General features: G+C 44.0%; 1 protein-coding gene across 3 annotated transcripts in view; it reads right to left on the bottom strand.

Annotated features, from left to right (window-relative positions):
* Nucleotides 1–27,604, bottom strand: part of LOC117511369 (hamartin-like) — an 80,946-nt gene that overhangs the window by 31,147 nt on the left and 22,195 nt on the right. For all 3 annotated transcript variants that reach the window (XM_034171413.1, XM_034171412.1, XM_034171414.1), the window contains exons 9-13: nt 27,481–27,545; nt 25,508–25,616; nt 17,473–17,519; nt 5,699–5,801; nt 3,334–3,608 (exon numbers count right to left, since the gene is read on the bottom strand). In XM_034171413.1, the coding sequence (XP_034027304.1) occupies nt 3,334–3,608; nt 5,699–5,801; nt 17,473–17,519; nt 25,508–25,616; nt 27,481–27,545 (599 nt within the window). The remainder of the gene's footprint in view (nt 1–3,333; nt 3,609–5,698; nt 5,802–17,472; nt 17,520–25,507; nt 25,617–27,480; nt 27,546–27,604) is intronic.

Here is a 27,604-nt window from a genome sequence, read left to right as displayed (position 1 = left end):
GCAGAAATAAATGGGTGATTCTTTAACTACGGGCACTATTGGCCTTGTAAATGTAATTTCCACCACACCATTGCCTTACAATATAAAGCACCTTGGGGCAACTGTTTGTTGTGATTTGGCGCTATATACATGTGCTCTGATGTCACTGTTTATCTCCATAGAAACTACCCAAATAATCTTTCATACAAACTGTTTAAAGGGACATTACAGTGTTGTGGTGGAAATTACAGCAATGGTGTGGGACAACTACATTTTGTTTAAAAAAAATCAACAGTTGTATGACACTGAATACCCCAATTATGTTTTGATTATTTTACTGATATTTTATTCAGAGATATTTTAAAACATTAGAAAAAAACGTTTCTTTACCATTCATTTTTATCACTGAAGATCAAAAGTCTGGGTGTGGGACAAGCACAAAACGGCAATATTTGCATATAATGATGCTGAAAAAAGGTGAAAAAGTCATCATAGACTACTAGAACAAATTTCTTAAAACACTTTCATTGTAAAGATAACTATAAAAGTGTGAAATTTCCCCTTTTTTCTGTTTTTCGTACAATATGATCAAAGGACATAATAAGTGCCCGTAGTCTAAGAATCACCCAAACATGTTTACAGCCTGGTACAAAAAACTGTTTTGGTCTCTATAGAGTGTTTCCTCCATGGCAACAGGATGGGGGTGATTTTTTTTCTAACTTCTTAGTTTAAGATGTTTTAAGACCTAAAATTGTGTACATTTGTGGGTGTGGTCTCTTTGAGTGACTGTGCCTCCACCACTTGTCTTTAGCTTGTTGTCAGCTTGATGCGTCTGCTAGCTGTTGTTGTTGTTGTGTCTGTTTGGTTGTAGTATTTTATTCCAAACACCTGGAATAAACTGTCTTCTTGTTGTGGAGTGAGTGTTTCTCCAGGTGAAACTGGAGTTGCGTCAGGAAGGGCATCCGGTGTAAAACTTGTGCCAATTACCAATGCGGATCTGGCTGTATCTGCTGTGGCAACCCCAAGCAAAACCGGGAGCAGCCGAATGAACAACAACTGAGAAAACAAGAGCAATCTGAGATTTCTGACATCTGCCAATCCAGATCTGGATCACCTCCAAAATTCAGTGGAGTCTTCCTTCATCTAACATCAATCTGTGGTGCAAATTTGGGCAAAATCCGTGCAGCAGTTTTGATTCCGCTAACAGACAGACAAATAAATACATAAACACAAGTGATTTTATTACATCCTTGGCGGACGTAATAAGCGGCTCATAACTTTAACGTCCATGACGAAGATGTTGTTTATTTCTATTTATGTCCAGAGATCAAGGATCCACCATGTAGAGTTTATTTAGGTCCAGAGTTTAAGGATCTGGTGACCATTTTCACATTTATTTACTTTAAGACTCAATAAAATGTTGACATAGAAACCCTGTAAAGGCTACTTTTAGTACACAGAAAATTCACAAGAGGTATCGATAAGGGAATTGGATCGATAAGCGGAATCGATATTGATACAATCTTATCAATACCCATCCCTAGGGGAGAGTTACTGCCCCAAGTGGAGGAGTTTAAGTATCTTGTTCACGAGTAGAGGTCAGTTGGAGTGTGAGAGTGTGATATACAGATTGGGGCGGTGTCTGATGATTTACGGATGTTGTACTGGACTGTCATGGTGAAGAAGGAGCTGAGCCGGAAGGTGAGACTCTCAGTTTACCAGGTGATTTACGTTCCTGTCCTCACCTACGGTCATGAACTTTGGGTAATGACTGAAATGACAGAAATGAGATTCTTCTGTCAGGTATCTGGACTTACGAGGTCTGTCCATAAAGTAACGGTCCTTTTTATTTTTTTCAAAAACTATATGGATTTGATTCATATGTTTTTACGTCAGCCAAGCTTGAACCTTCGTGCGCATGCGTGAGTTTTTCCACGCCTGTCGGTTGCGTCATTCGCCTGTGAGCACTCCTTGTGGGAGGAGTGGTCCAGCTCCCTCGTCGGATTTTCATTGTCAGGAAATGGCGGAATGATTTGGGCATTTTTTCCATCAGAATTTTTTCAGAAACTGTTAGAGACATGCAGCTGGAAACCATTCGAAAAATTTATCTGGCTTTCGGTGAAAATTTTATGGGCTTCACAGAGAATAAGGAGTGTTACTACAGCTTTAAGGACGGCCCACAATGGCGCTCGGCGCACCACGCTCCGAGCTGCGATGATGAGGCAGAAACCACCACATCATTTCTAAACGGATGGCTGTGTGGAGCCGGGACCGTCGTGAGCAATTTCTCTGGTTATCAGACTTTGTCATGGAAAGCCGCGCAGAGGCTTCGCGTGCCAGTCGAGTGAGTATAAGAGAAATTGTGGAGAGTTGGACATGTCCCAACTTGTCCTCTAACACTCTGAAACAGAGGTGTTCCTTTGTCTCGCTTCATCAGCGAATCCGTCGTGACGCGCGAAGCCTCCGCGCGGCTTTCCATGACAAAATCTCTTGTTAAAAGTGAAATCTGCCAGAAAATGGCTGATGTCCAGCTCTTGTGATAACCAGAGAAATTGCACACGACGGTCCCGGCTCCACACAGCCATCCGTTTAGAAATGATGTGGTGGTTTCTGCCTCGTCGTCGCTGCTTGGAGCGTGGAGCGCCGTGCGCCATTGTGGGCCGTCCTTAAAGCTGTAGTAACACTCCTTATTCTCTGTGAAGCCTGTAAAATTTTCACCGAAAGCCAGATACATTTTTCTAATGGTTTCCAGCTGCTTGTCTCTAACAGTTTCTGAAAAAATTCTGATGGAAAAAAAGCCCAAATCATTCCGCCATTTCCTCGTAATGAAACAACGACGAGGGAGCTGGACCACTCCTCCCACAAGGCGTGCTCACAGGCGAATGACGCAACCGACAGGCGTGGAAAAACTCACGCATGTGCATGAAGGTTCAAGCTTGTCTGACGTAAAAACATATGAATCAAATCCATATAGGTTTTGAAAAAAATAAAAAGGTACGATACTTTATGGACAGACCTCGTACACTCCTGGACAGCGTGAGAAGCTCAACTATCCAAGTGCGACACTGAGCAGAGCCGCTGCTTCTTTGCATCAAAAGGAGCCAGCTGAGGTGGTCAGAGTATCTGGTAAGATGATTATTTTCCCAGCTGGCTTGGGAACACCTCGGGATCCCCAAGAAGAGTTACGTAACTTGTTCGAGGATAGGGAAGTGTGGGGTGAGTTGCTTGGCCTAATGCCACTGTGACCTGGACCCGGATAATCAGGAGAAAATGAATGACCAACAAATGACGACTGCACTTTGAACAATAAGCAGATTGTTGGTTTGGTGTATTGATTATTGATCAATGACTCACCTGGTTCTTTTTCACCATGAACTTCATGGCCGCTGTGGGCAGGGCCAGTTCAAAAAGGTGTTCATATGGCAGAAATGAGGTCTGACCGAGGTGGGCAGGGCCATTAGGCTCTCGTGTGCAAGTAGTGGAGGTATGCAGTGAAGTACTGCAGGGCAGCATGGGGTGGGTGGAGCCAAATGATGGGTCACCACAGCTGGGTGTTGCAGTCAGGAGGACGGAGAGGGAGGAGGAGGAGGAGGAGGCAGAGCAAGAGGAAGGCTGCTGAGGCTCCACTTCTGACACAGACAACAAGACAGACAGAGATAGTGACCGTCACTGCGGTCACCCTGTCACTGCAGTAACCCGTCACTGAAGTAATCCCGTCACTGCAGCAACCTGTCACTGCAGTAATCCATCACTGAAGTCACCCATCACTGCAGTAACCTGTCAATGTCACTGCAGTAAACCGTCACTGCGGTCACCCTGTCAATGTGGTCACCCCGTCACTGTGGTCACCCCATTTCTACAGTCACCCTGTCACTGCGTTCTCTCATCATTGCTGTCACCCAGTCACTGTGGTCACCCTCGCAACCCGTCACTGCGTTCACTCTGTCACTGCGGTCACCCCGTCACAGCGGCCACCCCTTCATAGCAGTAGCCCATCACTGTGGTCACCCCATCACTGCAGTCACCCTGTTACTGTGGTCACCCTGTCACTGCTGTCACCCCATCACTGTGGTTACTGCGGTCACCCCTTCACTGAGGTCACCTTGTCACTACGGACTCCCATCACTGCTGTCACCCCCGTCACTGTGGTCACCCTATCACTGTGGTCACTGCTGTCACCCCACCACTGCGGTCGCCCAATCACTGCGGTCACCAAATCACTGCAGTCACCCCGTCACTGCTGTCACCCCGTCACTGTGGTCACCCCGTCACTGTGGTCACCCCGTCACTGTGGTCACTGCTGTCACCCCGTCACTGAGGTCACCCTGTCACTGTAGTATGAAACCATTCAAAATCTAATAACGTTAGGTCCAGTGTTATATCAGATCACAACACTTACTAGAAAAAACAAATGATGAAATATTTTAATGGTCAAAAATTGTTTTAGAAATATCAGCTGCCTTTTAAGGCCCTGTCACACCATGACGATTCAACCAGCGTATGCCAACTGCATAAGTCTAAGAAGTTAAGGGTAAGTTTTTTTATAAGTTAAGAGCACAGTGAAGCTCGCTGATGTATGTCCTAATACGCTGAGCTCCTTGAAAAATTTTTCAAGGCTCACATGCCAGCGTGTGACTCACATGTCCTGCACATGTGGACATGAGTTGTAGGTAAGTTATGTGATTGTTGGTACATGTATCTTGTAATTTACTCATAAGCCTAAATCCGTCTATTAATGCTGGCCACTGATTGGTTGAAAGCTGCGGTCCTCGTGCAGACAGACTGTTTCATTCACACATGGAAAAAAATCTAAAGTCTGACCTGTTCGTTTCTTTCCAATTCACCGCCACAGACTGCCGGACACGTATCCACATGAAGCTCTTGATTTTCAAATATGATGTCGTGGCCGGAAAGGTAGCGTTTTAAAGCAAGTCTCTTGGTGATTTTTCAGATGCAGGTGCGTTTCTCAGAGGATGCCCGTGGTGCACTCTGAACACACAGAAGCGCTGTGATGATTTAAACTTTTAAAGTGTCGTCGCTGTCAGTGTGATCTGTCAGTGTGATCACACTGACAGATCACCAGATCACTTAATTCAGGTCTGATCACGGTTGACTGGCGCTTTAAAAGTTTAAATCATCACAGCGGACCTGAAAGCAGCCGCTCAGCACTTTAACAGTTTAAAGAGTCACAGCGTTTCATTCATTCACAGCAGTGTTTCCCACAGCCAGTCCACTCATCAGCATTCTGTACACAATGAAAATGGTCCACCAAGATAAAAAATAAAAATAAAAATAAAATAATGTTAAATGACTCTGTTTCTGACCTGCAGCACACTGTGCAGTACCGACCAGAACCACTGGGCATAAACGGGGCTGTCAGCAGACACTAGTCAATCATCAAGGTGTGATAATAATTTATTAGAAGTACGCCAGCGTGTGCAGAGTTTTTAATATGGTCGGCATACGCAGGCTAAATGGTCAGGGTGTGACAGGACCTTTAGTCATAATGGACCTGGATCAGATCCAGACACGCCTACTTAAATATGAAGATGACAGTGAATTTATTTGTCACCTGTTCTACTTCAGACAGTAGCAGGGCTGTGAAAACTCCGCGGATCCGCGGGTTTTCACAGCTCTGCTACTGTCTGAAGCTGACTTCAACTTTTTGTTACTTTAGTCCAATTAGCAATTTTTAACCTCACTGTGCTGGTCAGCTGACCTTCTCTACTGCTGCTGGTGACATCAATCTGGTCTCTGGTCTCCTCTGCTGTGATTGGGTGAAAGACTGATGTCTCCGCCTCTGTTACCATCAGTCGTTCTGGCTGTGAAGAGGAAAGAGCAACAGACACAGGTATGTGACATTTCTACATGGATGTTAGCCCCGCCCATTTAAGAAGTCAGGCCACAGTGGTCATACTGGGGTGCGACCTCACTGGCAAATTCAATCAATCAATCAATTTTTTTATATAGCGCCAAATCACAACAAACAGTTGCCCCAAGGCGCTTTATATTGTAAGGCAAGGCCATACAATAATTATGTAAAACCCCAATGGTCAAAACGACCCCCTGTGAGCAAGCACTTGGCTACAGTGGGAAGGAAAAACTCCCTTTTAACAGGAAGAAACCTCCAGCAGAACCAGGCTCAGGGAGGGGCAGTCTTCTGCTGGGACTGGTTGGGGCTGAGGGAGAGAACCAGGAAAAAGACATGCTGTGGAGGGGAGCAGAGATTGATCACTAATGATTAAATGCAGAGTGGTGCATACAGAGCAAAAAGAGAAAGAAACACTCAGTGCATCATGGGAACCCCCCAGCAGTCTACGTCTATAGCAGCATAACTAAGGGATGGTTCAGGGTCACCTGATCCAGCCCTAACTATAAGCTTTAGCAAAAGGAAAGTTTTAAGCCTAATCTTAAAAGTAGAGAGGGTGTCTGTCTCCCTGATCTGAATTGGGAGCTGGTTCCACAGGAGAGGAGCCTGAAAGCTGAAGGCTCTGCCTCCCATTCTACTCTTACAAACCCTAGGAACTACAAGTAAGCCTGCAGTCTGAGAGCGAAGCGCTCTATTGGGGTGATATGGTACTACGAGGTCCCTAAGATAAGATGGGACCTGATTATTCAAAACCTTATAAGTAAGAAGAAGAATTTTAAATTCTATTCTAGAATTAACAGGAAGCCAATGAAGAGAGGCCAATATGGGTGAGATATGCTCTCTCCTTCTAGTCCCCGTCAGTACTCTAGCTGCAGCATTTTGAATTAACTGAAGGCTTTTTAGGGAACTTTTAGGACAACCTGATAATAATGAATTACAATAGTCCAGCCTAGAGGAAATAAATGCATGAATTAGTTTTTCAGCATCACTCTGAGACAAGACCTTTCTGATTTTAGAGATATTGCGTAAATGCAAAAAAGCAGTCCTACATATTTGTTTAATATGCGCTTTGAATGACATATCCTGATCAAAAATGACTCCAAGATTTCTCACAGTATTACTAGAGGTCAGGGTAATGCCATCCAGAGTAAGGATCTGGTTAGACACCATGTTTCTAAGATTTGTGGGGCCAAGCACAATAACTTCAGTTTTATCTGAGTTTAAAAGCAGGAAATTAGAGGTCATCCATGTCTTTATGTCTGTAAGACAATCCTGCAGTTTAGCTAATTGGTGTGTGTCCTCTGGCTTCATGGATAGATAAAGCTGGGTATCATCTGCGTAACAACGAAAATTTAAGCAATACCGTCTAATAATACTGCCTAAGTGAAGCATGTATAAAGTGAATAAAATTGGTCCTAGCACAGAACCTTGTGGAACTCCATAATTAACTTTAGTCTGTGAAGAAGATTCCCCATTTACATGAACAAATTGTAATCTATTAGACAAATATGATTCAAACCACCGCAGCGCAGTGCCTTTAATACCTATGGCATGCTCTAATCTCTGTAATAAAATTTTATGGTCAACAGTATGAAAAGCAGCACTGAGGTCTAACAGAACAAGCACAGAGATGAGTCCACTGTCCGAGGCCATAAGAAGATCATTTGTAACCTTCACTAATGCTGTTTCTGTACTATGATGAATTCTAAAACCTGACTGAAACTCTTCACATAGACCATTCCTCTGCAGATGATCAGTTAGCTGTTTTACAACTACCCTTTCAAGAATTTTTGAGAGAAAAGGAAGGTTGGAGATTGGCCTATAATTAGCTAAGATAGCTGGGTCAAGTGATGGCTTTTTAAGTAATGGTTTAATTACTGTCACCTTAAAAGCCTGTGGTACATAGCCAACTAACAAAGATAGATTGATCATATTTAAGATCGAAGCATTAAATAATGGTAGGGCTTCCTTGAGCAGCCTGGTAGGAATGGGGTCTAATAAACATGTTGATGGTTTGGATGAAGTAACTAATGAAAATAACTCAGACAGAACAATCGGAGAGAAAGAGTCTAACCAAATACCGGCATCACTGAAAGCGGCCAAAGATAACGATACGTCTTTGGGATGGTTATGAGTAATTTTTTCTCTAATAGTTAAAATTTTGTTAGCAAAGAAAGTCATGAAGTCATTACTAGTTAAAGTTAATGGAATACTCAGCTCAATAGAGCTCTGACTCTTTGTCAGCCTGGCTACAGTGCTGAAAAGAAACCTGGGGTTCTTATTTTCTTCAATTAGTGATGAGTAGAAAGATGTCCTAGCTTTATGGAGGGCTTTTTTATAGAGCAACAGACTCTTTTTCCAGGCTAAGTGAAGATCTTCTAAATTAGTGAGACGCCATTTCCTCTCCAACTTACGGGTTATCTGCTTTAAGCTACGAGTTTGTGAGTTATACCACGGAGTCAGACACTTCTGATTTAAAGCTCTCTTTTTCAGAGGAGCTACAGCATCCAAAGTTGTCTTCAATGAGGATGTAAAACTATTGACGAGATACTCTATCTCCCTTACAGAGTTTAGGTAGCTACTCTGCACTGTGTTGGTATATGGCATTAGAGAACATAAAGAAGGAATCATATCCTTAAACCTAGTTACAGCGCTTTCTGAAAGACTTCTAGTGTAATGAAACTTATTCCCCACTGCTGGGTAGTCCATCAGAGTAAATGTAAATGTTATTAAGAAATGATCAGACAGAAGGGAGTTTTCAGGGAATACTGTTAAGTCTTCTATTTCCATACCATAAGTCAGAACAAGATCTAAGATATGATTAAAGTGGTGGGTGGACTCATTTACTTTTTGAGCAAAGCCAATAGAGTCTAATAATAGATTAAATGCAGTGTTGAGGCTGTCATTCTCAGCATCTGTGTGGATGTTAAAATCGCCCACTATAATTATCTTATCTGAGCTAAGCACTAAGTCAGACAAAAGGTCTGAAAATTCACAGAGAAACTCACAGTAACGACCAGGTGGACGATAGATAATAACAAATAAAACTGTTTTTTGGGACTTCCAATTTGGATGGACAAGACTAAGAGACAAGCTTTCAAATGAATTAAAGCTCTGTCTGGGTTTTTGATTAATTAATAAGCTACGATGGAAGATTGCTGCTAATCCTCCGCCCCGGCCCGTGCTACGAGCATTCTGACAGTTAGTGTGACTCGGGGGTGTTGACTCATTTAAACTAACATATTCATCCTGCTGTAACCAGGTTTCTGTTAGGCAGAATAAATCAATATGTTGATCAATTATTCTTGATAAAAATTCTGCCCCCTGCTGGCCTTGAAGCTAAAGGAGGCCGCGTGGTGCTGCTCCTGAGACGGTCCAGATATCACCAGAGTGAGAAAATCTGCTTTCACTTATATTATGTATTTTATAAAAATCATTCCAATTATTTAGGGACATATTATTTGTTCTTCTTTGTTTGTAGCAGTTAAACAGTTTACTATCTGGCTGCGATGCCACTCGCTCTCCGACTGGCTGATTACCGGTTGGATATTTTCCCATATTGGACCGGTTTCCATGACAATCGGTCCAAAACGCATATTTTCTTTACAAACCAGACATTTGAAGCAGAAATGAGGTCGTCTTCGACTGACTTCCATGTCAGAGGAGGGCTGTCAATTAAATATCGCTCTTCAGAAACATCCAATCACAGCAGCGTCTGTGATCTGTGTCTGTGGTCTCTCTGTGACAGTTTCGGTCGGTGTCAGTGTCCGTTGTCTGTGTTCTGTGTCTGTGGTTGTCTGTGTTCTGTGTCTGTGGTGTCTCTGTGTCAGTGTCTATTGTCTGTGTCCAAACAGTGTCTGTCGTCTCTCTGTGTCAGTGTCTGAACAGTATCTGTGGTCTGTCTGTGTCAGTGTCTGTCATCTGTGTCTGTGTTCGAACAGTGTCTGTGGTCTCTCCGTGTCAGTATCTGTTGTCTCTGTCTGTGTTCGAACAGTGTCTGTGGTCTCTCCGTGTCAGTGTCTGTCGTCTGTGTTCGAACAGTGTCTGTGGTCTCTCTGTGTCAGTGTCTGTCGTCTGTGTTCATACAGTGTCTGTGGTCTCTCTGTGTCAGTGTCTGTCGTCTGTGTTTGAACAGTGTCTGTGGTCTCTCTGTGTCAGTGTCTGTCGTCTGTGTTCAAACAATGTCTGTGGTCTCTCTGTGTCAGTGTCTGTGTTCAAACAGTGTCTGTGGTCTCTCTGTGTCAGTGTCTGTCATCTGTGTTCAAACAGTGTCTGTGGTCTCTCCGTGTCAGTGTCTGTTGTCTGTGTTCGAACAGTGTCTGTGGTGTCTCTGTCAGTGTCTGTCGTCTGTGTTCGAACAGTGTCTGTGGTCTCTCTGTGTCAGTTTTTGTCATCTGTGTCTGTGTTCAAACAGTGTCTGTGGTCTCTCTGTGTCAGTTTTTGTCATCTGTGTCTGTGTTCAAACAGTGTCTGTGGTCTCTCTGTGTCAGTTTTTGTCATCTGTGTCTGTGTTCAAACAGTGTCTGTGGTCTCTCTGTGTCGGTGTCTGTCATCTGTGTTCATAGTGTCTGTGGTCTCTGTGTCAGTGTCTGTTGTCTGTGTTCAAACAGTGTCTGTGGTGTCTCTGTGTCAGTGTCTGTCGTCTGTGTTCAAACAATGTCTGTGGTGTCTCTGTGTCAGTGTCTGTTGTCTGTGTTCGAACAGTGTCTGTGGTCTCTCTGTGTCAGTTTCTGTCATCTGTGTCTGTGTTCAAACGGTGTCTGTGGTGTCTCTGTGTCGGTGTCTGTCGTCTGTGTTCATACAGTGTCTGTGGTGTCTCTGTGCCAGTGTCTGTCATCTGTGTCTGTGTTCGAACAGTGTCTGTGTTGTCTCTGTGTCAGTGTCTGTTGTCTGTGTTTGAACAGTGTCAGTTGTCTCTCTGTGTCAGTGTCTGTTGTCTGTGTGCAAACACTGTCTGTGGTCTCTCTGTGTCAGTGTCTGTGTTTGAACAGTGTCTGTGGTGTCTCTGTGTCAGTGTCTGTTGTCTGTGTTCAAACAGTGTCTGTAGTCTCTCTGTGTCAGTGTCTGTCGTCTGTGTTGATACAGTGTCTGTGATCTCTCTGTGTCAATGTCTGTTGTCTGTGTTCGAACAGTGTCTGTGGTGTCTCTGTGTCAGTGTCTGTGTTCAAACAGTGTCTGTGGTGTCTCTGTGTCAGTGTCTGTGTTCAAACAGTGTCTGTGGTCTCTCTGTGTCAGTGTCTGTCATCTGTGTTCAAACAGTGTCTGTGGTCTCTCTGTGTCAGTGTCTGCCGTCTGTGTCTGTGTTCATACAGTGTCTGTGGTGTCTGTGTCAGTGTCTGTCATCTGTGTCTGTGTTCGAACAGTGTCTGTGGTGTCTCTGTGTCAGTGTCTGTGTTCGAACAGTGTCTGTGGTGTCTCTGTGCCAGTGTCTGTTGTCTGTGTTTGAACAGTGTCAGTTGTCTCTCTGTGTCAGTGTCTGTTGTCTGTGTTTGAACAGTGTCTGCGGTGTCTCTGTGTCAGTGTCTGTGTTCGAACAGTGTCTGTAGTCTCTCTGTGTCAGTGTCTGTGTTCGAACAGTGTCTGTAGTCTCTGTGTCAGTGTCTGTGTTGATACAGTGTCTGTGGTGTCTCTGTGTCAGTGTCTGTGTTCGAACAGTGTCTGTAGTCTCTCTGTGTCAGTGTCTGTCGTCTGTGTCTGTGTTGATACAGTGTCTGTGATCTCTCTGTGTCAGTGTCTGTCGTCTGTGTTCGAACAGTGTCTGTGGTCCCTCTGTGTCAGTGTCTGTCGTCTGTGTTCGAACAGTGTCTGTGGTCCCTCTGTGTCAGTGTCTGTCGTCTGTGTTCGAACAGTGTCTGTGCTGTCTCTGTGTCAGTGTCTGTCGTCTGTGTTCGAACAGTGTCTGTGGTGTCTCTGTGTCAGTGTCTGTCGTCTGTGTTCCAACAGTGTCTGTGGTGTCTCTGTGTCAGTGTCTGTCGTCTGTGTCCCAACAGTGTCTGTCGTCTCTCTGAGTCTGTGTTCGAACAGTGTCTGTGGTTTCTCTGTGTCAGTATCTGTTGTCTGTCGTCTGTGTTCGAACAGTGTCTGTGGTCTCTCCGTGTCAGTGTCTGTGTTCGAACAGTGTCTGTGGTCTCTCTGGGTCAGTGTCTGTCGTCTGTGTTTGAACAGTGTCTGTGGTCTCTCTGTGTCAGTGTCTGTCGTCTGTGTTTGAACAGTGTCTGTGGTCTCTCTGTGTCAGTGTCTGTGGTCTCTCTGTGTCAGTGTCTGTCGTCTGTGTCGATACAGTGTCTGTGGTCCCTCTGTGTCAGTGTCTGTCATCTGTGTCGATACAGTGTCTGTGGTCCCTCTGTGTCAGTGTCTGTCATCTGTGTCGATACAGTGTCTGTGGTCCCTCTGTGTCAGTGTCTGTCGTCTGTGTCGATACAGTGTCTGTGGTCCCTCTGTGTCAGTGTCTGTCGTCTGTGTCGATACAGTGTCTGTGGTCCCTCTGTGTCAGTGTCTGTCGTCTGTGTCGATACAGTGTCTGTGGTCCCTCTGTGTCAGTGTCTGTCGTCTGTGTCCAAACAGTGTCTGTCGTCTCTCTGTGTCAGTGTCTGAACAGTATCTGTGGTCTCTCTGTGTCAGTGTCTGTCGTATGTGTCTGTGTTCATGCAATGTCTGTGGTCTCTCTGTGTCAGTGTCTGTCGTATGTGTCTGTGTTCATACAATGTCTGTGGTCTCTCTGTGTCAGTGTCTGTCGTCTGTGTCGATACAGTGTCTGTGGTGTCTCTGTGTTAGTGTCTGTCGTCTGTGTTCGAACAGTGTCTGTGGTGTCTCTGTGTCAGTGTCTGTCGTCTGTGTTCGAACAGTGTCTGTGGTGTCTCTGTGTCAGTGTCTGTCGTCTGTGTTTGAACAGTGTCTGTGGTGTCTCTGTGTCAGTGTCTGTGTTCAAACAGTGTCTGTGGTGTCTCTGTGTCAGTGTCTGTGTTCAAACAGTGTCTGTGGTCTCTCTGTGTCAGTGTCTGTCATCTGTGTTCAAACAGTGTCTGTGGTCTCTCTGTGTCAGTGTCTGTCGTCTGTGTTCATACAGTGTCTGTGGTGTCTGTGTCAGTGTCTGTCATCTATGTCTGTGTTCGAACAGTGTCTGTGGTGTCTCTGTGTCAGTGTCTGTGTTCGAACAGTGTCTGTGGTGTCTCTGTGCCAGTGTCTGTTGTCTGTGTTTGAACAGTGTCAGTTGTCTCTCTGTGTCAGTGTCTGTTGTCTGTGTTTGAACAGTGTCTGTGGTGTCTCTGTGTCAGTGTCTGTGTTCGAACAGTGTCTGTGGTCTCTCTGTGTCAGTGTCTGTCGTCTGTGTTCGAACAGTGTCTGTGGTCTTCAGCTTTCAGGCTCCTCTCCTGTGGAACCAGCTCCCAATTCAGATTAGGGAGACAGACACCCTCTCTACTTTTAAGATTAGGCTTAAAACTTTCCTTTTTGCTAAAGCTTATAGTTAGGGCTGGATCAGGTGACCCTGAACCATCCCTTAGTTATGCTGCTATAGACGTAGACTGCTGGGGGGTTCCCATGATGCATTGTTTCTTTCTCTTTTTGCTCTGTATGCACCACTCTGCATTTAATCATTAGTGATCGATCTCTGCTCCCCTCCACAGCATGTCTTTTTCCTGGTTCTCTCCCTCAGCCCCAACCAGTCCCAGCAGAAGACTGCCCCTCCCTGAGCCTGGTTCTGCTGGAGGTTTCTTCCTGTTAAAAGGGAGTTTTTCCTTCCCACTGTAGCCAAGTGCTTGCTCACAGGGGGTCGTTTTGACTGTTGGGGTTTTACATAATTATTGTATGGCCTTGTCTTACAATATAAAGCGCCTTGGGGCAACTGTTTGTTGTGATTTGGCGCTATATAAAAAAAATTGATTGATTGATTGATTGATTGTGGTCCCTCTGTGTCAGTGTCTGTCGTCTGTGTTCGAACAGTGTCTGTGGTGTCTCTGTGTCAGTGTCTGTCGTCTGTGTTCGAACAGTGTCTGTGGCGTCTCTGGGTCAGTGTCTGTCGTCTGTGTTCGAAACAGTGTCTGTGGTGTCTCTGTGTCAGTGTCTGTCGTCTGTGTTCGAACAGTGTCTGTGGCGTCTCTGGGTCAGTGTCTGTCGTCTGTGTTCGAACAGTGTCTGTGGCGTCTCTGGGTCAGTGTCTGTCGTCTGTGTTCGAACAGTGTCTGTGGCGTCTCTGGGTCAGTGTCTGTCGTCTGTGTTCGAACAGTGTCTGTGGCGTCTCTGGGTCAGTGTCTGTCGTCTGTGTTCGAACAGTGTCTGTGGCGTCTCTGGGTCAGTGTCTGTCGTCTGTGTTCGAACAGTGTCTGTGGCGTCTCTGGGTCAGTGTCTGTCGTCTGTGTTCGAACAGTGTCTGTGGCGTCTCTGGGTCAGTGTCTGTCGTCTGTGTTCATACAATGTCTGTGGTCTCTCTGTGTCAGTGTCTGTCGTCTGTGTCGATACAGCGTCTGTGGTGTCTCTGTGTCAGTGTCTGTTGTCTGTGTTCGAACAGTGTCTGTGGTCCCTCTGTGTCAGTGTCTGTCGTCTGTGTTCGAACAGTGTCTGTGGTGTCTCTGTGTCAGTGTCTGTGTTCAAACAGTGTCTGTGGTGTCTCTGTGTCAGTGTCTGTGTTCAAACAGTGTCTGTGGTCTCTCTGTGTCAGTGTCTGTCATCTGTGTTCAAACAGTGTCTGTGGTCTCTCTGTGTCAGTGTCTGTCATCTGTGTTCAAACAGTGTCTGTGGTCTCTCTGTGTCAGTGTCTGTCGTCTGTGTTCATACAGTGTCTGTGGTGTCTGTGTCAGTGTCTGTCATCTGTGTCTGTGTTCGAACAGTGTCTGTGGTGTCTCTGTGTCAGTGTCTGTGTTCGAACAGTGTCTGTGGTGTCTCTGTGCCAGTGTCTGTTGTCTGTGTTTGAACAGTGTCAGTTGTCTCTCTGTGTCAGTGTCTGTTGTCTGTGTTTGAACAGTGTCTGTGGTGTCTCTGTGCCAGTGTCTGTTGTCTGTGTTTGAACAGTGTCAGTTGTCTCTCTGTGTCAGTGTCTGTGTTCGAACAGTGTCTGTGGTGTCTCTGTGTCAGTGTCTGTGTTCGAACAGTGTCTGTAGTCTCTCTGTGTCAGTGTCTGTCGTCTGTGTCTGTGTTGATACAGTGTCTGTGATCTCTCTGTGTCAGTATCTGTCGTCTGTGTTCGAACAGTGTCTGTGGTCTCTCTGTGTCAGTGTCTGTCGTCTGTGTTCGAACAGTGTCTGTGGTCTTCAGCTTTCAGGCTCCTCTCCTGTGGAACCAGCTCCCAATTCAGATCAGGGAGACAGATACCCTCTCTACTTTTAAGATTAGGCTTAAAACTTTCCTTTTCGCTAAGGCTTATAGTTAGGGCTGGATCAGGTGACCCTGGACCATCCCTTAGTTATGCTGCTTTAGACGTAGATTGTGGGGGGGTTCCCATGATGCACTGTTTCTTTCTCTTTTTGCTCCGTATGCATCACTCTGCATTTAATCATTAGTGATCGATCTCTGCCCCCCTTCACGGCATGTCTTTTTCCTGTTTTTTTCCCTCAGCCCCAACCAGTCTCAGCAGAAGACTGCCCCTCCCTGAGCCTGGTTCTGCTGGAGGTTTCTTCCTGTTAAAAGGGAGTTTTTCCTTCCCACTGTGGCCAAGTGCTTGCTCATAGGGGGTCGTTTTGACCGTTGGGGTTTTTCATAATTATTGTATGGCCTTGCCTTACAATATGGAGCGCCTTGGGGCAACTGTTTGTTGTGATTTGGCGCTATATAAGAAAAAAAGTTGATTGAAAGTTGATTGATTGATATAAAAAAAATTGACTGATTGATTGATTGATTGTGGTCCCTCTGTGTCAGTGTCTGTCGTCTGTGTTCGAACAGTGTCTGTGGCGTCTCTGGGTCAGTGTCTGTCGTCTGTGTTCGAACAGTGTCTGTGGTCCCTCTGTGTCAGTGTCTGTGGCGTCTCTGGGTCAGTGTCTGTCGTCTGTGTTCGAACAGTGTCTGTGGCGTCTCTGGGTCAGTGTCTGTCGTCTGTGTTCGAACAGTGTCTGTGGCGTCTCTGGGTCAGTGTCTGTCGTCTGTGTTCGAACGGTGTCTGTGGCGTCTCTGGGTCAGTGTCTGTCGTCTGTGTTCGAACGGTGTCTGTGGCGTCTCTGGGTCAGTGTCTGTCGTCTGTGTTCGAACGGTGTCTGTGGCGTCTCTGGGTCAGTGTCTGTCGTCTGTGTTCGAACGGTGTCTGTGGCGTCTCTGGGTCAGTGTCTGTCGTCTGTGTTCGAACAGTGTCTGTGGCGTCTCTGTGTCAGTGTCTGTCGTCTGTGTTCGAACAGTGTCTGTGGCGTCTCTGGGTCAGTGTCTGTCGTCTGTGTTCGAACAGTGTCTGTGGCGTCTCTGGGTCAGTGTCTGTCGTCTGTGTTCGAACAGTGTCTGTGGCGTCTCTGGGTCAGTGTCTGTCGTCTGTGTTCGAACGGTGTCTGTGGCGTCTCTGGGTCAGTGTCTGTCGTCTGTGTTCGAACAGTGTCTGTGGCGTCTCTGTGTCAGTGTCTGTCGTCTGTGTTCGAACGGTGTCTGTGGCGTCTCTGGGTCAGTGTCTGTCGTCTGTGTTCGAACGGTGTCTGTGGCGTCTCTGGGTCAGTGTCTGTCGTCTGTGTTCGAACGGTGTCTGTGGCGTCTCTGGGTCAGTGTCTGTCGTCTGTGTTCGAACGGTGTCTGTGGTGTCTCTGGGTCAGTGTCTGTCGTCTGTGTTCGAACAGTGTCTGTGGCGTCTCTGTGTCGTGTCTGTGTGTCAGAAGCACATACACACACAAATAATGTCCAGCAGTGTGTCTGGAACTGGTTTTAGTCTGACTGTGTTATTTGTGTTTATGGTGTTTTTTGATTGGTTGGTGGTTATTTCAGTAAATGTGGCCGCTGTGATTCTTCTAGTTTCTGCTTCCGTCGTCAGAAAGCTTCTCTTTTCTTGTGCTCTTTGTTTCTCTCTGTCTTTTGTGTGTCCACCCTGTCCACACAGCCTCGTCTCTTAAAGGAGCCGCGCTACTTTTCAACAATGAATGTAATGACACTGATTTTGATATTTGTGATGTTGTATCATATTATTGTGGGTATGAGACACACACACACACACACACACACACACACACACACACACACACACACACACACACACACACACACACACACACACACACACACACACACACGGCCTGCTTCAGTGAAAGATGACCAGCCAGTGGTTATTTTAGTGCAGACACACCTGCTTTAGGTGTGAACGTGAAACATGACAGAGAGAAACGAAGAACATTCATGTTGTTTGAATACAACAAAACAAACTTGTTTTTTATCTTTCAGTGATGTCAATTATTCTGTCTCTCTGACATCATCATCTACCGGCTGCTGCTACAGACAATGCTAACGAGGGTGATGATGGTTTTTCTACCACCAACATGTGATTGCACAGCAACATAAGGAGGCGTGTCCGTGGTCGTGGCTCCTCCTTTGAACACAAATAACAAAACATTCAAACGTGCCTGAGGTCTTATTTCTACGATATAAACAAACCAAACCAGGCTGAAGTTCCAGGAAAAGGACGGGACAGAATGTCCATGGGGACAGAGTGCGGCTGGGACAGACTTTACCTGTTTGTTGTTGTTTTCTTTGATCTGTGGTGAGGGAAGTTTCACACCTGGAAAAACACCAAAACAGATCCACCTTAAAAAAGCACAACTGTGATGTCATAATGAAATTAGAACTTTACCCTCTTCATGTTTTTAACGCAGCTGAACCCAAGCAGCATAAAAACAGTTCATACAGCAAACATCCATTTTCTTTAAACCGGTTTAGTGCCGGTGTGAAACACTTTGACACCAGTTTGTCTCAGCTTCACCAAGATGACACCGCATCATAAACGCATCAGAGCAACCGCAGAGGAACACCCCTATCCACGCAGCCAAGCAGGAGCTTGGTGTCAGGTGGTCCTACGTTTTTATAATCCATCCAGCAGGTGGCAGACACGTCTATGACACACACACACACACACACACACACACACACACACACACACACACACACACACACACACACACACACACACGCGCGTGTGCCAATAACCATCATGACATCAAGACAACATTAACAAATGTATCAGCAGCAGTGTTTTTTTCCAGCACCACCGTCATGGTGAACACTTTTAATTTGGTGAGTTACAACAAATGTGCTGCTATGGACTCGCTCACGTTTCCTGTGCATGGCATAACACCACCGCTGGACTGATAGTATTGCACACCGGGCATTTGCCCGCTGGCCTGATGGCCTACGGATTTTTTTTTAATTTTTTTTTACGAAGTATAATATATAATATAATAATAATTTAAAACATAACGCTATAGGTGGATACCGGTATGTAAACCCTCCTATTGGCGCATAAACTGGTAGATCGGCCCTTTAGTCATGATTGATTGTGGCCTGGACCAATGAGGTGAGGGGCAGGCCAATTACCCCTCCATCTCAGGCCTCGGTTGGGCTACACAGTGCGCCAGTGCCGGACAGAGCGATAACGAGCGATATGGATGGTGGCAAGAAGAGGAAAGGTGGCGCTGAAAGAGCCAGGGATCAGAAGAGAGTAGCCCTTCAGGCAGATGCTGCAAAATGTCTTAAAATAACAGACATGTTTGCTTCACATGGACGCGGAGCATCCACATCTACGGCAGCCTCAGCAAGTGGCGGAGAAGAAGTTCAACAGGTGGACAAGGCGGGGACCACTACGGCCATGACGGTAAGTGAAGGTTAACTTCAGCTATTAATTGATGAACAGCAACCTAACTTGTTCATAAATCAGACATCTGCGTGTGAGAGAGACATTCTGATCTTCTGGTCTGAAGTAAAGTGCTGTCTAACTGTTGAACTTCTATTATTATGTGAATCATCCCTTTTTATTTTACACTCTAAATTAAATGGATGAAACAAATCCAAAAGATGTTGGTTGTTCACAGTCAGCTGTGTCTAAACTCTGGACCAAATACAAACAACATGGGAAGGTTGTTAAAGGCAAACATACTGGTAGACCAAGGAAGACATCAAAGTGTCAAGACAGAAAACTTAAAGCAATGTCTCAAAAATCGAAAATGCACAACAAAACAAATGAGGAACGAATGGGAGGAAACTGGAGTCAACGTCTGTGACCGAACTGTAAGAAACCGCCTAAAAGAAATGGGATTTACATACAGAAAAGCTAAACGAAAGCCATCATTAACACCTAAACAGGAAAAAACAAGGTTACAATGGGCTAAAGAAAAGCAATCGTGGACTGTGGATGACTGGATGAAAGTCATATTCAGTGATGAATCTCGAATCTGCATTGGGCAAGGTGATGATGCTGGAACTTTTGTTTGGTGCCGTTCCAATGAGATTTATAAAGATGACTGCCTGAAGAGAACATGTAAATTTCCACAGTCATTGATGATATGGGGCTGCATGTCAGGTAAAGGCACTGGGGAGATGGCTGTCATTACATCATCAATAAATGCACAAGTTTACCTTGATATTTTGGACACTTTTCTTATCCCATCAATTGAAAGGATGTTTGGGGATGATGAAATCATTTTTCAAGATGATAATGCATCTTGCCATAGAGCAAAAACTGTGAAAACATTCCTTGCAAAAAAACACATAGGGTCAATGTCATGGCCTGCAAATAGTCCGGATCTTAATCCAATTGAAAATCTTTGGTGGAAGTTGAAGAAAATGGTCCATGACAAGGCTCCAACCTGCAAAGCTGATCTGGCAACAGCAATCAGAGAAAGTTGGAGCCAGATTGATGAAGAGTACTGTTTGTCACTCATTAAGTCCATGCCTCAGAGACTGCAAGCTGTTAGAAAAGCCAGAGGTGGTGCAACAAAATACTAGTGATGTGTTGGAGTGTTCTTTTGTTTTTCATGATTCCATAATTTTTTCCTCAGAATTGAGTGATTCCATATTTTTTTTCCTCTGCTTGGTCTAAAAAAGTAACCGTTACTGACTGCCACAATTTTTTTTCCTGATTTCTTATAGTGTTTCTTAAAGCCAGAAAGTTGCCATTTGAAATGACTTTAGTTTTGTGTCATGTCTGTGATCTGCTTTTTTTCTACAAAATTAAACAACTGAATGAACATCCTCTGAGGCCGATGATTCCGTAATTTTTGCCAGGGGTTGTATTTCTTATTGTTACATGGGAAACAAGGTACCAGTAGATTCAGTAGATTCTCACAAATCCAACAAGACCAAGCATTCATGATATGCACACTCTTAAGGCTATGAAATTGGGCTATTAGTAAAAAAAAAAAAAAAGTAGAAAAGGGGGTGTTCACAATAATAGTAGTGTGGCATTCAGTCAGTGAGTTCGTCAATTTTGTGGAACAAACAGGTGTGAATCAGGTGTCCCCTATTTAAGGATGAAGCCAGCATTTGTTGAACATGCTTTTCTCTTTGAAAGCCTGAGGAAAATGGGACGTTCAAGACACTGTTCAGAAGAACAGCGTAGTTTGATTAAAAAGTTGATTGGAGAGGGGAAAACTTATACGCAGATGCAAAAAATTATAGGCTGTTCATCTACAATGATCTCCAATGCTTTAAAATGGACAAAAAAACAAAACAAAAAAAAAAAACAGAGACACGTGGAAGAAAACAGAAAACAACTATCAAAATGGATAGAAGAATAACCAGAATGGCAAAGGCTCACCCATTGATCAGCTCCAGGATGATGGAGGATGGAGTTACCTGTAAGTGCTGTGACAGTTAGAAGACGACTGTGTGAAGCTAATTTATTTGCAAGAATCCCCCGCAAAGTCCCTCTGTTAAATAAAAGACATGTGCAGAAGAGGTTACAATTTACCAAAGAACACATCAACTGGCCTAAAGAGAAATGGAGGAATATTTTGTGGACTGATGAGAGTAAAATTGTTCTTTTTGGGTCCAAGGGCCACAGACAGTTTGTGAGACAACCCCCAAACTCTGAATTCAAGCCACAGTTCACAGTGAAGACAGTGAAGCATGGTGGTGCAAGCATCATGATATGGGCATGTTTCTCCTACTATGGTGTTGGGCCTATATATATCACATACCAGGTATCATGGATCAGTTTGGATATGTCAAAATACTTGAAGAGGTCATGTTGCCTTATGCTGAAGAGGACATGCCCTTGAAATGGGTGTTTCAACAAGACAATGACCCCAAGCACACTAGTAAACCAGCAAAATCTTGGATCCAAACCAACAAAATTAATGCCTCACAGATGTGAAGAAATCATGAAAAACTGTGGTTATACAACTAAATACTAGTTTAGTGATTCACAGGATTGCTAAAAAAAAGCAGTTTGAACATAATAGTTTTGAGTTTGTAGCGTCAACAGCAGACGCTACTATTATTGTGAACACCCCCTTTTCTACTTTTTTTTTTTTTACTAATAGCCCAATTTCATAGCCTTAAGAGTGTGCATATCATGAATGATTGGTCTTGCTGGATTTGTGAGAATCTACTGAATCTACTGGTACCTTGTTTCCCATGTAACAATAAGAAATATACTCAAAACCTGGATTAATCTTTTTACTCACATAGCACTAATATTATTCTGAACACTACTGTATGGAGGAACGAGCTGTGTTTAACATGTCATGACCACCTCTCGCACTGTGCCTGTGCAAACACTGCAGACCTGTCTTGTAATGTTTTTTTTGTTTGTTTTGTTTTTAAACTTTGATGTCTCCCATCGAGAGTTTTTGTAAATTAAGTTTAAAAAAAGCTTCTGTTTACGTTTTGCTTCTGGAAACACGAGTCCGACGTGTGGTTTTTGAATGTACAATGTGTGTGAGAACATAAATTGTGCACTCTGAACTTTTACACCGTGCGGTTCTGTGGTACAGTTTGAGGTGGAACCAAGTACAGTGATTGAAAATATCAGCCCAGCTTCAGTTTGAATACTGCCATGAACACTACTGGCCAGTAGATGGCAGTAGAGACCTCGAAAACTTGCAAACACAAAATTCCAGATAATCTGTGTTGGTACTTGCTACATTTAAGATGTGTGAAATTTAACGCAAACACAATAACAACGTCTATAAACCCAGAGAATATATTCATGAGAGTTTTAGGCACTAGAGTTTCATGCTGTTTCCTGATCAGAGTGTCTCAAATGCATTTCTCCTGTCGTAAATGTACTAAGATTACCCTATCACCCATAATGCACCTGGACATAGCATGCCCACACTAAAACCTTAAGAATTAGCATATTACTTTAAAACTATGCCTCTGGATGACTTGGGTGATATTGGCTGTGTATCAGTATGGGGTTAAAAGAAATTATTATTTTTTTGTTTATTTTTGGTGACCAGTTCTCCTTTGACTGCAGAGGATAGAGCGGTTTCTTCTAGAAGCAGCTCTCCGCTGTTTGCAGATGGTAGAACTACACATCTGTTCACCTTTGTTTACCACGTTAACGGTCTAAAAGTTATTGGACAAAAATTTATCGGAAGATAATTAGTCCGATAATGGTTTTCAAAGTTATCTGAAAAGATAATCCGATAATGAAAACATTATCTTCAATAATTATCGGTTAGCGGATTATTGGAACTGTGCCCAGCACTGGTTGTTGACTTCAGAAAGAACCCAGTCCTGTGTGACTCTCCAGATGTCATTGTGGAGTCCTTCTGCTACCTGTGGATCACCATTACCAGGACCTCAAGTCAGAGCTGAATGTCAAGAGAGCAAAACAGAGGAGGTACTTTCTACGGCAGCTGAGGAAGTTCAACCTGCCACAAACAATGATGGTGAACATCTACACCACCATCACTGAGTCCATCATCTTTGTCTGTCACCACTAATAATCAGCCACAGAAATTTTGGAAACTTATTAAATCTCTGTCTGTGAGGAAAAGCTCTCAATGACACGTTATGTGTTCGTGTACCTCGTGTCTTCATTGAAGCAGGAAAGAAAGCCTTTAGTTTTTCAGCTTCCTCTGATTGGAACGTTCTCCATCAGAACTGAAACTGTCAAGACTGACTTCCTTGACAGCTTTTGCCTGGAATAAATTGCAAGAGGAGTGGAAATTAAAAGTATTAATTTACTGAGCGCTTTTAAATCCACACTGAGAGCACTTGAGGCCAACTCCATAATATGCACTTGTTTTTTATAGTGTGCTTGTAATTTAAATTTTTATCATCTTTTTATTTGCCTTTTGTTTGTGTTTGTGTAAAAGTGTAACTGTGCTTTGTATTTCATGTTCTTAATCTCAAAAGGGAATTTTTCTGGTTAAATAAAAATAAATAAAAAACATGCCACTTGTGGGATTCGAACCTGAAAAGACCTGAGCAGTAGATGGGAGTCTTATCGCTGCACCACGACCACAGTTACGAAACACACGTGTAAAATCCTTCAAATAAATAAGGAGGGAAACATATTTAATAAAAAAAAAAAACAATGAAATGATGTATGAAAGAGGATGTTAATTTATGACATATTTTCCTGCCTAATCCCCAAAATATTAGCCGATGATACAACAGGCAAGTTGGAACAAACTTTGCTGCAAACAGATCTGTGCTGGACTGATTCAGTCTGCTTGTCTTGATAAATGATAAATGGTAAATGGACTGCATTTATATAGCGCTTTTCCATCAAGCAACCCAGTCCAGTCGAAGATTGCGGCGTTAAAAACAGCATATTGTTTGACAAATTATGGCGCATTTAATGGCGTCATCTTTAATTACGGCATAAAAAGTGCCGTAATAACTGACAAAGCGATGTTTTTTACGGTGTATTTTTGGCGAAACGTATCTGAAAGTGGCGTAATTGTGGCACTGGTGGCTTGCCATACACAAAGCTGTGGAATCTTGTTAACGCACGCAGAGAGCGCGCAACGTCTGTCAGCCATGTTCTTCTGTGATGGGTTCTCATAAATTAGTGTTTTTTCTTCCCGTCCCGCTCACAGAATATTTTGTCCATCAACAGCAGGGGGCAGTGTTACGTGCTGCGGCTCCCAGCAGATAAAACCGCTGCTAATGACGTGTTTGTGCCATAAGCGATGTGAGCACGGGGCACGTCAACCCGAGGACGTGTTCAGACGGCACAAACAGACTTTCTGCTTTCTTACTTTCCACCTTTCCTGCACCTGACCACGCCTCTTTTTTCCACCCTGACACACCCACAGCTGCACTGGTGAGTTGATGTACATTTGGGATTTAAATGTGGACACCGGGCGTGAAGACAAAAAGTGCAAACGCACAGTAAGACGTGATGGACGGCGCTGCACCCGCTGGAAGACTACAGCGACAAATTAGCCATAAAATTGGCCAATTTTCATCAACAAATGCTTCTAGCCTGGTCACTGTTGTAAAAACACTCATTCTCTCCCCACACCTTTCAAATCTGGAACAATAGTTATATACTGTATAAAAACAAATCCCTATTTTTCCTTAACTGGTACAATATCATTTTTGTTTGGCAACTTTTCAATAGTCAGGGGCTTCTGATGTCTTATTCTGAATTTTTATCATCTTACAAGATTCCAGTTACTCCAAAGGAATACGCTGTTGTTATGGATGCAACCCCCCAAGGTGTGTTGATGCTGTTTAAGGGAGGGGTGCTATCTTCTGCGAGGACCCCTGACTTGCCAATTTTTGAATCATCTCTGGGCAAAATATGTTTTTCTTCCAGCCCTTCCATAAGAAACAAAAAAAATTAGATCTTTATTCCAGAAAAACTATTCCTTATGTTATTCATTATTGGAAGCAGTTTGTGCCTGATCTTAACTGGACTACTGTATGGACTTTATCTCATAAATACTTGATTACAAACAAAGTTGGAGATGTGTGCTTCAAACTTCTCCACAGATGCTACCCTGCAAAAAAGTCTCTTCACAAGGATGTGGACTGCAGCTGCTCTTTTTGTTCTCAGGACAGTGAAACTCTCATCCATCTCTTTTGGACTTGTCCTCTAACTGCTGCATTTTGGAAAGATGTCATTCACTTTATACAGTCTAATATTCTTGGTAACTTCTGTCTAACGTACTCTGATGTGCTCTTTGGTTTCTATAATGTATGTAACTCTAAAAAGAGCTACATACATTATAAAAAGGCAGGGGTGGTGGCCAAGTGGTTAATGCACTTGGTTTCAGTGCAGAAGGTTCCGGGTTCAAATCCCACCCCTGCCACATTTCTCCATGTAATGTGGAGTTGCGTCAGGAAAGGCATCCGGCGTAAAACCTGTGCCAATTCAACATGCAGATCCACCTTGGATTTGCTGTGGCGACCCCGAGTGCAAACAAGGGAGCAGCCGAAGGGTCTTACTATGTAGCTCTAAAAAGAAAGAATTTTATCTCATACTTTTTTAAATTATATTTGCTAAATTTCATATTCATAAATGTAAATTTTCAGGAAAAAAGCCCCTGTTCAAACTCTACTTGCTTGAATTACAACATTACAAAGTCTCAATTTAGTCATCATCAAACCCCAAAGCTGTGAAGACACTTGATATTCTAAATTATTTTAAGTGCTGACAGGTTATCTTTTTTATATTTATTTATTTGATGTTTTTCTTTATTCGTTGACCCCTGGCATACCTTTGTACTTTGTGTAACTGTTTAACTTTAATAATAATAATAAAAAAAGACTGCAGTGAAACGTGGCGTCCATGTTGGAACAGCTGACCTGAGACAGAGGTCGTCTTGCTGAGAGGAGGGGCGGAGCTTAAACCAGAAGTTTCTGGAGGAGGAGTCGACAAACCGCACTGGGAAGAGGGGGTCCAACTGCCATCAGCCTGAACACACACACACACACACACACACACACACACACACACACACACACACACACACACACACACACACACACACACACACAGAGTAATCAAACCCCAAATCCAGTCCAAACCTTAAAATAATAAAACCAGCTGTTTTACACACACACACACACACACACACACACACACACACACACACACACACACACACACACACACAGAGTAATCAAATCCCAAATCCAGTCCAAACCTTAAAATAATAAAACCAGCTGTTTTACACACACACACACACACACACACACACACACACACACACACACACACACACACACACACACACACACACACACACACACACACACAGTAATCAAACCCCAAATCCAGTCCAAACCTTAAAATAATAAAACCAGCTGTTTTACACACACACACACACACACACACACACACACAGAGTAATCAAATCCCAAATCCAGTCCAAACCTTAAAATAATAAAACCAGCTGTTTTACACACACACACACACACACACACACACACACACACACACACACACACACACACACACACACACACACACACACACACACACACACACACACACACACAGTAATCAAACCCCAAATCCAGTCCAAACCTTAAAATAATAAAACCAGCTGTTTTACACACACACACACACACACACACACACACACACACACACACACACACAGAGTAATCAAACCCCAAATCCAGTCCAAACCTTAAAATAATAAAACCAGCTGTTTTACACACACACACACACACACACACACACACACACACACACACACACACACACACACACACACACACACACACACACACACACACACACACACACACACACACACAGAGTAATCAAACCCCAAATCCAGTCCAAACCTTAAAATAATAAAACCAGCTGTTTTACACACACACACACACACACACACACACACACACACACACACACACACACACACACACACACACACACACACACACACACACACACACACACACACACAGAGTAATCAAATCCCAAATCCAGTCCAAACCTTAAAATAATAAAACCAGCTGTTTTACACACACACACACACACACACACACACACACACACACACACACACACACACACACACACACACACACACACACACACACACACACACACACAGAGTAATCAAATCCCAAATCCAGTCCAAACCTTAAAATAATAAAACCAGCTGTTTTACACACACACACACACACACACACACACACACACACACACACACACACACACACACACACACACACACACACACACACACACACACACACAGAGTAATCAAACCCCAAATCCAGTCCAAACCTTAAAATAATAAAACCAGCTGTTTTACACACACACACACACACACACACACACACACACACACACACACACACACACACACACACACACACACACACACACACACACACACACAGAGTAATCAAACCCCAAATCCAGTCCAAACCTTAAAATAATAAAACCAGCTGTTTTACACACACACACACACACACACACACACACACACACACACACACACACACACACACACACACACACACACACACACACAGAGTAATCAAACCCCAAATCCAGTCCAAACCTTAAAATAATAAAACCAGCTGTTTTACACACACACACACACACACACACACACACACACACACACACACACACACACACACACACACACACACACACACACACACACACACACACACACACACAGAGTAAGGCTGCTGTGAGGAGACCAGCCCTCCCCCAGCAGAAGGGGGCGGGGCAGCTGCACACACACACACACACACACACACACACACACACACACACACACACACACACACACACACACACACACCTGCATATTGGGGTTGTGGTGCATCAGACTGAAGCATCTGGACAGCAGAGGGCGCACTGCAGCTCCTGTTAACAGACCAACACAGAGCCAGCAGTTGATGTCTTTCAGAGTTTGTGGTCAAAGA

Source organism: Thalassophryne amazonica, chromosome 5 (assembly GCF_902500255.1).
Source record: "Thalassophryne amazonica chromosome 5, fThaAma1.1, whole genome shotgun sequence".
In the NCBI taxonomy this organism is placed as follows: domain Eukaryota; kingdom Metazoa; phylum Chordata; class Actinopteri; order Batrachoidiformes; family Batrachoididae; genus Thalassophryne; species Thalassophryne amazonica.
The sequence above is the reverse complement of the archived record's forward strand: the minus strand, read 5'-3'. Positions and strand labels throughout refer to the sequence as shown.